The 16,714-nt window shown below is 35.6% G+C and overlaps 1 protein-coding gene across 4 annotated transcripts in view; it reads right to left on the reverse strand.

Moving 5' to 3' along the window:
* The window catches only part of ATM (ATM serine/threonine kinase), a 155,913-nt gene that overhangs the window by 114,572 nt on the left and 24,627 nt on the right, over positions 1-16,714 (reverse strand). For all 4 annotated transcript variants that reach the window (XM_018059835.1, XM_018059834.1, XM_018059836.1 and 1 more), the window contains exons 7-13: positions 15,736-15,901; positions 14,848-15,086; positions 13,089-13,252; positions 4,280-4,449; positions 2,567-2,938; positions 1,627-1,818; positions 791-886 (exon numbers count right to left, since the gene is read on the reverse strand). In XM_018059835.1, the coding sequence (XP_017915324.1) occupies positions 791-886; positions 1,627-1,818; positions 2,567-2,938; positions 4,280-4,449; positions 13,089-13,252; positions 14,848-15,086; positions 15,736-15,901 (1,399 nt within the window). The remainder of the gene's footprint in view (positions 1-790; positions 887-1,626; positions 1,819-2,566; positions 2,939-4,279; positions 4,450-13,088; positions 13,253-14,847; positions 15,087-15,735; positions 15,902-16,714) is intronic.

Here is a 16,714-nt window from a genome sequence, read left to right on the forward strand (position 1 = left end):
ACATTATCTAAGGGACTTCTCTGGTGGGCCAGTGGTTAAGAATCTGCCTTGCAATGCATGGGACACAGGTTTGATTCCTGGTCAGATCCCACATGCAGTGGAGCAACTAAGCTTTCACGTGGCAAGCACTAAGCCTGCGCACTCTGGAGCCTGCTTGCCACAACTAGAGAGCTCATCTACTGGGCCCACGTGCCAAACCGAGAGTCTGTATGCTACAATAAAAGATCCCACGTGTCGCAACTCAGACTCGAGGCACCCAAATAAATAAAGAAAAGAAAATGAAAAACAAATTGTCTGAAAACTTTTCTCTTTTTTTCACATTTCTCCAAAATGTAGATTTATTTCGTATTATGCCCTCTTGAGAAAGACTAGAAACTTCATGCCAGTGAATCATTTTCAGTCACAGTGATAAACATAAGCCTCTGGAGCCAATTGACCAAAATGGGGTTTTTAGATTTTTGTTTTCCCTATACTAAATTATCATTAGTTTTTAAAGTAGTCATTCAGATTTTATTTGACATATAGAAAAACCCTTTCCCACATGATGTTTATGTTCTTAATATCCCATCATAAATACATTGCAGAACATAAATTATAATTATTGAAATAAAAGAAATTTAATTAAGAAATTTAATTAAGAAATTTTAATTAAGAAATTTTCCCTTGCCTAACAGTTATAATTTTTTTAATTGACCAATTTGGTTCACAATTTTTAAGATGTAGCTACCACTCTGCTAAAATTATTATCCTTGTTAATTAAAACAACACAGAACTTCATTAGGAAACATACCATTCTGACACACTTTGGAAAAAATTCATCGCTGCTTTATAATTTTTCATAGTGAGACTCACGAGAATTTTCTCCAGGGTAAGATGAGGAAAATTACTATGAAGTAAAAATATAGATCTTTACTTAAAAGACCAAAAGCCATTTAAAGCATTCTTTAAACTTAAACGCCCACGCTTAACTAAAAATATTGATCTCTAAAATTTGGACCCCAAATTAAAACTGTTTCCATCTGTACTAAATTTCTTAACAATTGAAAAAGTACTTAAGGAACATAAATTTTTTGTTACTATCATATTCAGGACTTCTAGATATAGGACCACATTCAATTTTCAAAGAGCCTAAACAACTGTGAAATTAAAGTCAAATCACTAGGATCCAGAGGAGCCCCTTCAATCACTCAGTTCCAATTACTGACTGAGGAAAGGTTAAGTGGGCAAGTTGCTTCCCATTTTAGTGCTTAAGTACCAGTTTGTCTTTTTTCATTTCTTTCCCTCATTAATTTAACATATTTAGCCCAGAAAGCATTCTCCTTATGATTCCACGATATACCTGAGTGGATTTATGTTCAGATGGACCTATTCAGGGACAATCATAAACATGTAACTCTCACTGGTCTAGGTAGTGAGAGAAAACAAAGTAAAAGAACTTGGGCAAAGATTCAGGTACAAAGACACAGAACACTATAAAAACAAAGGGACTGCTTAATAGTTAGGACTAATTCTGGAAAATCCTGGAAAATCACTGCAAAATAAAGCCATCTAGTATCAAATAAGAAATGGAGAGCACCTTACAAAATAAATTTAAAAAGCAGCAGCATGCTAAGGAACTCAAATTACCTGCAAAGAATTGGAGGTAGTTCTGTACTGTCTTCAAAGTCATCCTCTAACTGACAGAATAAGAGCCATTTCATTATCAATTCCTTTAAAGAATTTCTGCTTACATCACATATATTTTTCTCAATTCCTATTTTTACTGATTCTGGAACTACACAGATTGTCAGTGCCAAAGTCAAACAGCATACTGCAGGACTGTAGCAAAACAAAAGACAATTAATATTAAAAGTAAACTTTTTGCATAGAATACAAACTATGGTTACCAAAGGGAAAAGGAGGTGGGAGAGGGATAAATTAAGAATTTGGGATTATCAGACATAAATTACTATGTGTAAAATAGATATACAACAAGGTCCTACTATATACAGAAGGAACTATATTCAACATTCTGTAATAAACCATAATGGAAAAGAATACGAAACAAACAAACAAATATATATATATATATACACACACACATACACACATATAGAAAAAACTGAATCACTTTGCTTATATACCAGAAACTAACACAATATTGTAAATCAACTATACTTCAGTTTTAAAACAATTAGGCTCTTAGAGGGACAGGGACCATGTGTATCTCTTTACTACTCTGTGGTCAATTTTTAGGACATGTCCTGGCACACGGTAGATATATAAACTTTTATGGACTAAATGAGCACAAAAAATTCGACTACATTTGAGAAAATTCTTGACTAAGTACTATCTTATTGTAACAGTATGCAATACTAAAAGAAATAGTTTATTCTATTTATGAGCAAACAGATATGTAATCTTTAAAACTGGGTTTAGTAATCTCTTCATATTTCAAACTTATTTATTAAGACTTCCTTAACAAACGAAAGAATCTGAAACAGAATTTAACATATTTTTAACTGAAGTTAGAAATTACAAAAATCAGGAAATATATGCTGCAAAACATAATTAATAGTCAACTTACCATGAAGGTCTACAGGCTGACCCAGTAAATAACTTCCAGAATTCTCTGTCAACCTCAACTAAACTGCCTTGAATTATGGCTCCAAGTAAGCCAAAGTTTTCCGTTTGTATTTGTTCAGAACTTATACCACGAAAAGTAATAGACCAAATTTTAATCCAGATTTTCAATAAATCTGACTTCAGTGAGCTTTCTAGGTTTGACCTCTTGCCTTGACACAATGCAACTTCCGTAAGACATCGTAACACATATGGTGTGCGTTCCCCATGTCGCTGTTGAGGTAGAAGCTGGTATAGTATCATTAGTAATGGTGACAACTCACAGTTAGGTAAACTTGCAGGATATTTTGATATTAATTGAGTTGCGATTTGTAACCTAAAAAAAAAAGTACAAATAATTTGAAAATTATTCTACTGCATTAAGATGTCAAAAGAAAATAAATATATAGACATAGTACTCATACAATATCCTAATTAGAACATTGTCATCATCATTTTCCAGACTACCTTCAAAATAAACTGGCTCTTAGTAATTATTTGGTCCTACTTCCTAAAGTGGCAAGCAGATTGACAACATTTTGGCTAGCTGGGTAAGCTATCATATTTTGCTTACAAATAACTAAATTTGCTTATAAATAACTAAATTACCAATATTCTACTTCTTACTGCACACTTTCCTGCCCTTCAGCCACCAACAACATACCTTTAGAACAAAAACCAAAAAAGAAATGTTTCCCCCGACATTAATTCAGTTAATTCAGTATTTGCTGCCAGTTCCCTAGAATGTGTGTGACTCAAGAATAGGAACTATAACTTATTCACTCTCTACCCCTTATGCCTGGCACATAGTAGGTGTTCAATAAATGACCTCACCAAATGGACAAATTAAAGAATATGAAACAGGTACCATCAACTATAGGAAATAAATAAGAATTTGGCAGTCAGTATCAAAATCAATATATATCCCCCCCTAACAACTCAACTATATTTAAATATTACATTGACATGGGAAAAATCATAGAACATTATTCACAAAAGTATGACTAATCTATGAATTTGTAACTGTTCTTAGGCAAGCTGCTCAACCTTTCTCAGTTGCAGTTTTCTTTTTGGTAAAACAAAAAAGGCTGAACTGTAAGAATTCTACAGATTCCTACTAGACCTAAAACTTTGTGATTTCACAGAATTCCACAATTTATATAATTACTTAAATAACTGTGAATGCTATGTAAGACTAAAGAACAGAGCAAATAATAAAAAGTGCCTTTAACATGGCATAAGGTTCAAATTATTCTCCAAATTCTGAATGCTATCTTTAATTTCTTCCTAATTTAATTATATTAGAAGGTGCTATGCATGGTAAAATTTCTTTCTACTGAGGTATAGAACTCAGTGAATTCCAAGAGGCACACTGTACAGATTGCCCACCAATCAGCCATTTCTCCCTTCCTTCTTGCAATGGGAATACGCATAGGAAAGGCCCTAGTTCTGGCCCCAGGAGATGAGTCATGAAGGTGGTTATCTCACCAGGTCCTGGTTATCTCAGTAAGTGGTTATCTCAGCATGACATTCCCCTTTAGTCAGTAACTGCTTTGGGAGTGGCCAAGTGTGACCTAGTTCTGGCTAGGCCAATGAGGTAAAGGAATCTACTGGAGGTCTTGTGAGAAAAATTAATGAGACTAAAATGATACTGAAAGACAAAAAAAAGAACACTTACCAAGGTACAATTTCAAAATCATTCTGTGACTTCTGAAGGTGATCTTTTATTACTTCCCAGCCTAATTCTATCTTCCTCTTTTTGCAAGGTACACTGTAATCAGTAAGTTCTTTTTGTGTGGTGGTGTAAGACTGAGAAATCTCCAAAGATCTAGAATCTTCATTAAAAACCTGAAAAATAACAAAGGAAAATATATTTAATATTGCTATTATTCCTAATAGTTCAATAGAAAAAAAAGGTTCCTCCTCAGCTGACAATAAGGTTAGTCATAAGGAGTAACAAATTACTGAAATATATGGATATGACATATAGAAATCAACATTTTGCAGATAATAATGGCTCTCTAGATAGCAGACATTACCAAGTAAAATATTAGCTATACTGTTTGGGAAAATTTACTAAAAGCACCAAAACATCTAAAAGTAGAGAAAAAATTCCAATTTTCAAAAGGATTAAATCATAAATTTAGTGTTAAGAAAATATTTGACAAGTGAAATCATCCTTGCATGGTACCCAAATCTCTGGGGAAAATCTTTACTTAAGAAACATTAAGTCTCAATTTCATTTATTTCTGCTCTAATTTTTATGAACTCTTTCTTTTTAGTAACTGGGTTTTGTTTGTTCTTTCTCTACCTCCTTTAGGTGTAAGGTTAGGTTATTTATTTGAGCTTTTTCTTATTTTCTGAGGTAAGCTTGTATTGCTATAAACTTAGATGTGTCTCACAGGTTTTATTTGTTTTTATTATTTTTTTAATATATACATTTTATTGAAGTATAGTTGACTTAACAATGTTTCAAGTGCACAGCAAAGTGATTCAGTTATACAAATACACATACATTATTTTTGAAATTACTTTCCATCATAGGTTATTATAAGATATTGACTATAGTTCCCTATGCTATACAGTGAACCTTTCTTGCTTGCTACATATCTACTTTTTAACTATAAATCTACCATTCTATTTATAATAAGTCAAACAAATGGAATCAAAATTTCACAATTTTTTTAGTCAGGCAAAGATGCATGTTTTCCAAAATTTTTATAAGTATTTAAAAGTATATATATTATATAATATAAATATTATAAATATTCATATATATGTATACAAAAGCTTTTCTACTACATTGATAAAGGCTTCAGAAAGAACATAAAAAAAGGAGATGGAGAATATAAACTAAATGAAATGGGAACAGTGATTATGAAATAGAAAAAGTGAAACAAACGAGATAAAAGTAAAAGATCATTGAATAGTCCAGTTGCTTTTAAACATGACTGCTCTTATAAACTTATTTGGAGCTCTGGAGGAAAAAAAGCTGTATCTGAGCATTTGTATTTTTCAAAACATTTGAAGATAACTCTGATATGCAACTGGATTTTAAAAAGGAATATCAGGTTTTTCTACTAGATCCTAGTTTTGATAATACAGAATTCTATTACTTTTCTGTGGACCAATCATGATACAATGGTATTAAGTGGGTAATAGTTACATAATCACAACAGTAAAAGATGTTTATCAGTTTTCACAATTAATAACCAGACATAAAGTAAAAGATAATTACAACTGCAAGCCATAATGGGAACATAATTAACTTAACAATATAAAATAATTACATACAATTTGCGGGGGGTAAAGCAGAGGTAAGTGGAAGGGCATACATGCACATGCTCTCATCCACTCAGTCAGTCTATATCTTTTGGTTGGTACATTTAATCCATTTACATTTAAGGTAATTATCAATAGAGGAACCTGGCAGGTTACAGTCCATGGGGTCCCAAGAGTCGGACATGACTTAGCAACTAAACCACCACCACTACCACCACCACCACCATCAATATGTATGATCCTATTACTGTTTTCTTAATTGTTTGGGGTTTATTTTCTGTAGGTCTTTTCTTTTTCTTGTGTTTCCTGTGTAGAGAAATTCCTTTAGCATTTGTTGTAAAGATAGTTTGGAGGTGCTGAGTTCTCTTGATATACGCTTTGTCTGGAAAGCTTTTGATAGCACCATAATATGTGAAGGCGAGTCATGCTGCGTAGAGTATTCTTGGTTGTAGGTTCTTCCCTTTCTTCCCTTTCATCATCATACCATTCTCTACAGGCTTGTAGAGCTTTTATTTAGAAACCAGTTGATAGCCTGATGGGAGTTCCTTGTGTGTTATTTGCTGTTTTCCCTTGTTGCTTTTAGTATTTTATCTCTGCCTTTAATTTTTGTCAGTTTGATTACTGTCTCAGTGTGTTCCTCCTTGTGTTTATCCTTCCTGGGACTCTCTGTGCTTCCTGGACTTGGTTGACTATTTCCTTTCCCATATTCAGGAAGTGTTCAGCTATTATCTCTTCAAATATTTTCTCAGGTCCTTTCTCTCTCTCTCTGTTCTCCTTCTGGGACCCCTAATATAATACGAATGTTGGTGCATTTAATGTCCAAGAGGACTCTTAGGCTGTCTTCATTTCTTTTGATTTTTTCCCCTATTTTCTGTTCTGTGGCATTGATTTCCACCATTCTGTCCTCCAGGTCATTTATCCATTCTTCTGCCTCAGTTACTCTGCTCTTGATTCCTTCTAATGGCACCCCACTCCAGTACTCTTGCCTGGAAAATCCCATGGATGGAGGAGCCTGGTGGGCTACAGTCCATGGGGTCGCTAAGAGTCAGAGACGACAGAGCGACTTCACTTTGACTTTTCACTTTCATGCATTGGAGAAGGAAATGGCATCCCATTCCAGTATTCTTGCCTGGAGAATCCCAGGGATGGCAGAGCCTGGTGGGCTGCCATCTATGGGGTCGCACAGAGTCGGACACGACTGAAGCGACTTAGTAGTAGTAGTAGTAGTAGTAGTAGTAGTAGTAGTAGTAGTGTATTATTCATTTCTGTTTGTTCTTTAGCTCTTCTAGGTCTTTGGTAAACATTTCTCACATCTTCTCAATCTTTTCTTCCATTCTTTTCCTGAGGTCCTGGATCACCTTCACTATCTTATTCCAAATTCTTTTTCTGGAAGGTTGCCTATCTCCAATTCGTTTAGTTGTTTTTCAGGGATTTTATCTTGTCCCTAATTCTCAGACATAACTTTCTGCTTTTCCATCATGATTAACTTTCTGTAAAATGGTTTTTGTTTTAGCTGCTATGAGACTGTGCTTCTTGCTTCTTCTGTCTGCCCTCTGATGGATGAAGCTAAGAGGCTTGTGTAAGCTTCCTGATGAGAGGGACTGGTGATGGGAAAAACTGGGTCTTGATCTTGTGGACAGGGCCTTGCTCAGTAAAGCTTTAATCCAATTATCTACCGATGGGTGGGGCTGCATTCCCTAATGGTTGTTGCTCGCCTAAGGCGAGCCAGTCCTAGGGTCTATGGGCCCTATGGTAGGGTTAATGGTGAACTCCAAGAGGGTTGATGCCAAGGAGGAACGTTCCAGTGCCCCTGTCCCTGTAGTGAGTCCCTGCCAACCCACAAGGCCCTCGAACACCATCAGGTAGTTTTGGTTTGGTCTCCTATGGGGTCACTGCTCCACTCCTATGGGTCTCGGTGAGCACAAAATTTTGTTTGTGCCCTCCAAGACTAGAGTCTCTGTTTCCCTCATTCCTCTGGAAGGCCTATAATCAAATCCTGCTGGCCCTCAAGGCCAGATTCGCTGGGAATTCCCAGTCCTTTTGGCAGATCCCCATGCTGGGAAGCCTGAGTTGTGGTTTAGAACCTTCACAATAGTGCAAGAACAACTTTGGTTTTACTGTTCTCCAGTTTGGGTGACCCACCCAACACGTGTGGGATTTGATTTTATCATGATTGCACCCCACCTACTGTTTCGTTGGGGCTGCTTCTGTGTCTTTAGACGTGGGATATCCTTTCTTGGAGGGTTCCAGCATACTCCTATCAATGGTTGTTCAACACTCAGTTGTAATTTTGGTACTCTGACAGGAGGAGTTGAGTGCACGTACTTCTACTCTACCATCTTGAACTGGAAGTCCAGTTTTATTTATTTTTTTAATTTTATTTATTTGTTTTTGGCTGCACTGGGTCTTTGTTACTATGCCTAGGCTTTCTCTAGTGATGGCAACCAGGGGCTACTCTCAAGTTGAGGTGTCAGAGCTTCTTCTAGTTGAGGTGTGAGACCTTCTTATTGTGGTGACTTTTCTTATTCAAAAGCATGGGCTCTAGAGTGCATGGGCTTCCATAGTTGCAATGTGTGGGTTCAGTTGTTTTAGCCAATGGGCTTAGTTGCCCCATGACATGTGGAATCTTCCTGGACCAGAGATCAAACCTGTGCCCCCTGCACTGGCAGGCGGATTCATAACCACCTTAACTGGACCACCAGGAAAGTCCTCCAATAGGTTTTAGATAAACGGAATAGAGACTAAAAAAACAATAGAAAACATCATTGAATCTAAAAGATGGTTCTTGAAAAAATAAAATTGATAAACCTTTAGCTAGACTCATCAAGAAAAAAAAGGGAGAGGGCACAAATCAATATAATCAGAAATTAAAAAGAAGTTACAGCTAACGCCACAGAAATGCAAAGGATCATTAGAGACTACTGTAGGCAACTGTATGCCAATAAAATGGACAACCTAGAAAAAACAAATTCTTAGAAAGGTATAATCTCCCAAGACAGAACTGGGAAGAAACAGAAAATGTGAACAGACCAATAAACAGTAATGAAACTGAATCAGTAATTTTTAAAACTTCTAACAAGCAAAAGTCCAGCAACAGATGCCTTAACAAGTGAATTCTATAAACATTTACAGACTTAACACCTATCCTGAAACTTTCACAAAACTGTGGAGCCAGGAACAATTCTGAACACATTCTGTGAGGCCAGCATCACCCTGATACCAAAACCAGACAAATATATCATAAAAAAAGAAAACTACAAACCAATATTACTGATGAACAGATGCAAAAATCCACAACAAAATACTAGCAAAAAAAAAATCCAACAATAGGTTAAAAAGATCATACCTTATGATCATGTGGGATTTATCCCAGAAATGCAAGAATTTCTCAATATTTGAAAATCAGTAATATGTTATACCACATTAACAAGGTGAAAAATAAAAATCATATGATCATCTCAATAGATAGAATATAAAAAACTTTTGATAAAACTCAACATCCATTTATAATGAAAACTTCCTAGAAAGCAGACAGAGGAAACATATGGCGAAAAGTTGAAAGCATTCCTCTGAGATCAGGAAAAGAAAAGAATGTCCACTCTCACCACTTTTATATAATATGACTTTGAAAGTCCTAGCCATGGCAATCAGAAAAAAAAAAAAAGGAATCTAAACTGGAAAGGAAGAAGTAAACTGTCACTGTTTTTGTGGATGATAGGATATTATACATAGAAAATCCTAAAGATGTCACCAGAAAAACTACAAGAGCTCATCAATGAACTGGGTAAAGATGTAGGATATAAAATTAATATACAGAAATCTGTTACAATTTTATACACTAACAACAAACTACCGGGAAGTGAAATTAAGGAACAATCCCATTTACCACTGCCTTAGAAAGAATAAAATACCTAGGAATAAACCTTTTGCCTACAGGAGGCAAAAAGCCTGTTCTCAGAAAACTGTAAGACTGATAAAAGAAACTAAACGCAACACAAACAGATGGAAAGATATGCTGTATTCTTGGATTGGAGAAATCAATATTATTAAAATGACCATATTACCCAAGGCAATCTATAGATTCAACACAATCCTTATCAAAATGCCAATGATGGACTTCCCTGGTAGTCCAGTGATTAGGACTCTATGTTTCCACTGCAGGGGTCGGGGGTGGGAGGGGGGAATGGGTTCAATCCCTGGTTGGGGAACTAAGATCCTGCATGTTGTCTGTGGCCAAAACAAAATGACACTAATGATATTTTTCCCAGAACCAGATCAAATAACTTTAAAATTTGTATGGAAACACAAAAGACCCAAAATAGCCAAAACAGTCGAGAAAAAGGAACAGAGCTGGAGGAATCACACTCCCTGCCCTTAGACTATACACACTACAAAGGTTATGATAATCAAAAGAGTATGGAACTGGCACAAAAACAGACACATAGATCAATGGAACAGTGTATAGTCCAGAAATAAACCCTTGTACTTATGGTCAGTTAATGTATGACAAAGGAGAGAAGAATATACAATGAAGAAAAGACAGTCTCTTCAATAAGTGGTGCTGGGGAAACTGGACAGCTACATGTAAAAGAATCAAATTAGAACATTCTCCAACACTATATTTAAAAAAAAAATTGGATTAAAGACCTAAAAGACTGAATACTAAAAACCTCCTAGAGGAAAAGATAAGCAGAACACCTTTTGATATAAATCATAGCAATACTTTTTTTTATCTGCCTCTTAAAGAAAAGGAAATAAAAACAAAATAAACAAATGAGACCAAATTAAACACACAAGTTTTGAACACCAAAGAAAAGTACCCACAAAACAAAAATACAACCTAATGAATGGGAGAAAATGTTAGCAAATGATATGACCAGTAATGGGTTAATATCCAACATATATACACAACTCATACAACTTATCAAATAAACAAACAACCTGATTAAAAAATGGGCAGAAGGGGAAATTCCCTGGTGGTACAGTGATTAGGAATCTGCCTGCCAATGCAGGAGACAGGGGTTCGATCCCTAGTCTGGGAATATTCCACATGCCACAGAGCAACTAAGGCCTTGCTCCACAACTCATTGAGCCTGTGTGCTGCAACTACTGAAACCCATGCACCTAGAGTCCGTACTCCGTAACAAGAGAGGCCAGCACAGTGAGAAGCCAGTGTACTGCGATGAAGAGTAGCCCCTGCTCACCACAACTAGAGAAAGCCCATGTGCAGCAACAAAGACGCAGTGCAACCAAAAATAAAATAAATAAAAAAATAAGCTTTTAAAAATGGGCAGAAGACCTGAATAGACATTTTTTTTAAAGAGGAAATGCAGATGAACAACAGGCAGAAGAAAAGATGCTCAACATTGCTAATTATCAGGGAAATGCAAATCAAAACCACATCACCTTATCGCTGTCACAATGTTTATCGTCGTTATCATCAAAAAGAACACAAATAACAAATATGGGCAAAGACATGGGGAAAAGGGGTCCCTTATACACTGTTGGTGGGATGTAAATTGGGGCAGTTAATGTGGAAAACAGTTGATGGTTACTCAAAACACTAAAATCAGAATTACCATACAACCCAGTAAAATTCTCCTGGGTATATAGCTATAAAAATCGAAAGTACTAATTTGAAAAGATATATCAACCAATGTTTATAGAGTATTACCTACGACTGCCAAGATATGCCAGCAACTTCAGTGTCCATCAAGAAATGAATGGATACACACCCATACACACAAATGAATACTACTCAGACGGTAAAGCGTCTGCCTCCAAAGTGGGAGACCCGGGTTTGAACCCTGGGTTGGGAAGATCCCCTGGAGGAGGAAATGGTACCCCACTCCAGTACTCTTGCCTGGAAAATTCCATGAATGGAGGAGCCTGGTAGGCTACAGTCCATGGGGCCGCAAAGAGTCGGACACGACTGAGTGACTTCACTTTCACTTTCTTTCAGTCATAAAAAAAGAAAGGTCTGCCATTTGCAGCAACACGGATAGACTTGAAAGGCATTTAAATGAAATAAGTCAGAGAAAGACAAATACTGTATGATATCAAGTACATGTGCAATCTAAAAACACAACGAATATAACAAAAAAGCTGCAGAGGCACAGATATAGAGAACAAACTAGTGGTTACGAGTAGGGTGTCTTAGTTGCTCAGTTGTGTCTGACTCTTTGTAACCCCATGGACTGTAGCCCACCAGGCTCCTCTGTCCATGGGATTCGCCAGGCAAGAATACTAGAGGGGGTAGCCATTCCCTTCTCCAGGGGATCTTTCCAACTCAGGGACTGAACCCATGTTTCCTGCATTGCAGGAAGATTCTTCACCATCTGAGCCACCAGGGAAGGGGTGTACAAACTACTGAGTGGGAATTTATTGTAAGGACATATTTTACAACACAAGAAATACAGTTAATATTGTGTAGTAACTGTAAATAGAATACAACCTTTAAAAATTGTGTTGAAAATAAAAGAAATTTTTAAATTTTTTCTATACAGAAGAAAAAAAAACAAAAAACCACTAAGCCATCACCTGATGAGCTGGTAAACAAAATGTAATATATTCTTACAACTGAATATTATTCAGCAATAATGAAATATTCATGGTACAACATGGAAGAACTTTGAATACATTAAGCTTAGTGAAAGAAGCCAGATACAAAAGACTGCACATTATATGATTCCATTTACACAAAATGACCAAAACAGGCAAATTGACAGAGGCAGAAAATAGATTAGTGGCTGGGTGCTAGGAACTGTAAGAAGCAGGGAATTGAAACTGACTGCTAATAGGAACAAAGTTTATTTTGGCAGTGATGGAAAGGCTCTGGACTTGGTGGTGATGGGTGCACAACACAGTGAAAATGCTGAAAATCACTGAATTATATATACTGTTTAAAATAATGAAGTTTATGCCATATGATTTTTAAATCAGTAGGGAAAAAAAAAGGAAACACATAGGGTTAGGATAACCTTATTTCCTGTAGATAACTTTTTTAAGAATGGGAAAGTTCATTGTCAGTTTTTACTAAGTTTATGTTTGCAAGATAGTTATCTTGTAAGTTAGAAGGGCAATTCTAAATATTTATGGTGTTTTGAAAGGAATCAACATGCACAGAGTAATTTTATAGGCTTTTTACAGGCCTAATAAAAAGGAAAATGAATGGGAAATTTCAAATGTGACAAGATCTACTATACCTGGTGACAAATATCTGCCATCAATTCAATCAAGTTTTCCTTAACAGCAATATTACGAGATCCTGAAGTATATTTCCCTCTGCTTCCTATATGACTTATTTCACTAACTAGCAAATCATACAGGTTGTATAAAATACTTCTCCACTTTCTTGATTCGTAAGCACCTGTAATGTTAAAAAATAATTAAATTAAAATATAATCTATATATACAATCCATTTGTACCACCAACTCCCACAAAACCATTCAGCTGTTAAGGTGGAAACATTAGAAGACATCTGGTACAGTCTATTTACTACTAATGGCTCCTCTGACTATATCCTTGACAAGCTCTACTTCCTAATGATGTCCACCTCACACTCAGTTAACTGTATATGCTTTGAGGAGAGAAGAAATAAAAGTAAGTTTGATTGAAATTTTGATTAAATTGGTTAGAGAAAGTTTGATAAGAATAGGAAGAATTTAAAAAAAAATACAATTAATATGCCCCCTCTTTTAAATGAGAACCAACTTCTCTGCATGCCTTTGTTTAACAGAAAAACATTATCAGTTTCTTCAACCAGTGTACAAATAACATGTTATCCAGACATCACATCGTCATCTCTCCTCTTTCCCTAGACACACTCCAGTCGACTTACGTCTCTTAAAAATGCTTATTCTACAAAATCTCATGAGTGTACCAGAATACTCACAATTCTGATCTAACAAGTATGAGGAACAAACAGTGGGGCTATTACTTTCCACAAACAAAGAACCTATTTAAAATCTATTACTGAATTTAATTTAATCTATTTAAGAATTTAATACAATCTATTAATATAGCCTAAAACTGTATTAACATTTCTGACAGCCTTATCATCTGCCAATTTTCAATTCATCCTAAACATACATTTAACTAAAACCCTAAATATATCACACCATGCCCGAATAAGCCTAATTTTCATTCTGGTGAGAGCTATATGAAAGATGAAAAACTGAGAAAAGTCACTATTCTTTGACCTACAGTCATTTCATGGGCTATAAATACATCTAACTATGTATGCTAGAAGAATGCACAAAACACACACAGCTGATTGTGATAAAGTAAGGTCATTATACTAACCATGATGAATTGGCTTAAAAGCTAGTACAAGCAAGAGTCAAAACATAGCCTAAGCACGAGTGAACTCATTCAATTCCGGTTCTACCCACTTAAACTCTTGTCTACTGAATGGAACTACACCATCCAAGCAATACTCTTGGTGAAAGATTAACTTAAAGGAATGAAGGGAGGATAAGTCATTTATTTTCAGTTTTCCTAGCAAACAGAAGCCTGGAATAACTATGAGGTTTGAGACAATATGTATTTATCTTCATTAGGAACTGACATCTAGCTGGTTCAGTCCATATTTATCGATTTTATTTTTCTAATAAAAGCAATACATATGTAGATAAACAAGATCTTGCCTTCTCTGTGTCACACCTCTTAGCAGCTAATTATTACTACATAATCAGCTCCTAGAGGAAACAGTGTCTCATCTTTGTTTGTACTCCTTATAAAATGCAGAACTGTACTAAACAAATGGCAGTGCATGATATGATTTGCTACCATAGTTTCAATTTTTTTTTTAAGAAAGTGAAAGATATCCTCATGACTAATTCTATTACCATGCATAACAATCCAGAAGAAGGTCATAACCTCCTGATCATACAGATTTCATACTTAACCCTTTGTATATCAATGAAGAAACAAATTCAGAATAGCAAAAACTTTCTTTATACCTTTATCTTGAGTTTTGGCTCCCTTTGGATGATGGATATAAATTTGTAGCTGAAATAATTCAATAATTACTTCTTTTAAGGAATTATTAAGTCTCTGTTGAGTCCAAATATAAAGTAAGGTAGGAAGTATTTCATCTCCTAATTCACACACTCGAATTCGAAAGTTAACAGACAAAGTCTTGAGGAAGATAATAAATGCTGCTAAGATATGATTTAGACCTGCAGAGCTCGTTTCTTGTCTGTAACATAAAATAAAAAGACTTATTACAACAGGGGAAAATGCACAAACTGAAGACAGTTATGAAGTTGCACACTGAAAGAAAAAATTTGACATCCAAATAATAACCTTACTTTCAGACTTGTTCAGAAAAAAAAAAAAATCATAGCAGCATTGCATAGCAACAGCAGAAAATAGTTCTTAATTGGCACTAAGAGATCTGTTCTCTCTCCCTGCTGCTAAAACATTGTCTAAAAATAAACTAATTCATAATACCTACCACTTACAAAATAGTTCACATTATAAATTGGGTAATGCCACACAATAAGATCTTGATATTTCCAAAACACATCCCCAATTCATTTTATTCTTAGCCCATTATACCTATCTTCGAAAATGGGGAAAACAAAAATTCTTAGAGGCCATAAAGCTTACCCTGTTATTAAAAAAGCAAGACATCTCCCCACTCAAGAACATTATTTCACATTCTGAATACTGAATATTCAGGAAGTACTGGACCTAACACTTTCTTAGGGAATCCACTAGTTATACTATAACAGGTCCAATGCTTTCCTAAGATTGGTAAAAAATTGTAGTTACTCAATATAAAACACAGTCTTGTAAAAGGATCAGATGAATTTCCAATACAAAACAAAAACAGATTAGATTACCGTGCCTGGTGAATAGCCTTACAAAAAAAATCCAAAAATTTGAGATTTAATCCATCGGTCTGTGAACAGCATCCTTTGGTCACAACTTGAATTATTCTTGCCACCAACACTCTATTAATGTCTTGTGAAGGTTTAAGATATAGACTACAATACACAGAGAACAATTCTTAAAAAAAAAAAAAAAAGTATTAGTTATGTTTTTAAAAAGAAAACTGTCAAAACATTTAACTTAATTAAATGCCACAATTCAAATTTCAGTAACCCCATAAACAAAACATTAAAAATTATACTAATTTATATTTAATACAGTTAAAGAATCCCATCAATATTTAACTTTATAAATTAAACTGTCTTCAATACAGGAACAGGGCTTCCCTGGTGGCTCAGTGGTAAAGACTCTGCCTGCCAGCGCAGGAGACACAGGTTTGATCCCTCGACGAGAAGATCCCACGCGCTGCAGAGCAGCTGAGCCTATGCGCCACAACTACTGGGGCCCACATGCCCTCGAACCTGTGCTCTGCAGCCAGAGAAGCCACCGCAAAGAGAAGCCCAGGCACCACAACTAAAATGTAGCCCCTGCTCACCACAACTAGAGAAAAGTCCCCCAGCGACAAGGACCCAGCACAACCAAAAATAAATAAAAATCATTAAAAAAAAAAAAAAAAAAAGACAGGAACAACTACAGGCAGCAAAGTATGTGAACATTAGTTTCAGAGCCAGACCTCAGACTTAATTTCTCTATTCCTAAATTCCTTTGGCTAGGCCCAACAAAACACTTGAGACAGTGTGTTCTCCAGTTTTATATTGTTCTATGCTAGTTGCCTAATAATGTGTGTAAAGTGTGTCAGGAAATATGAAAAGACTCAGACTTTATGCTATTTGCAATCTAACAAATTAAAATAACAGGGGACTTCCCCAGTGGTCCAGTGGCTAAGACTCCACACTCCAAATGCCGGCGGCCCGGGTTCGATCCCTGGTC

Source organism: Capra hircus, chromosome 15 (assembly GCF_001704415.2).
Source record: "Capra hircus breed San Clemente chromosome 15, ASM170441v1, whole genome shotgun sequence".
In the NCBI taxonomy this organism is placed as follows: domain Eukaryota; kingdom Metazoa; phylum Chordata; class Mammalia; order Artiodactyla; family Bovidae; genus Capra; species Capra hircus.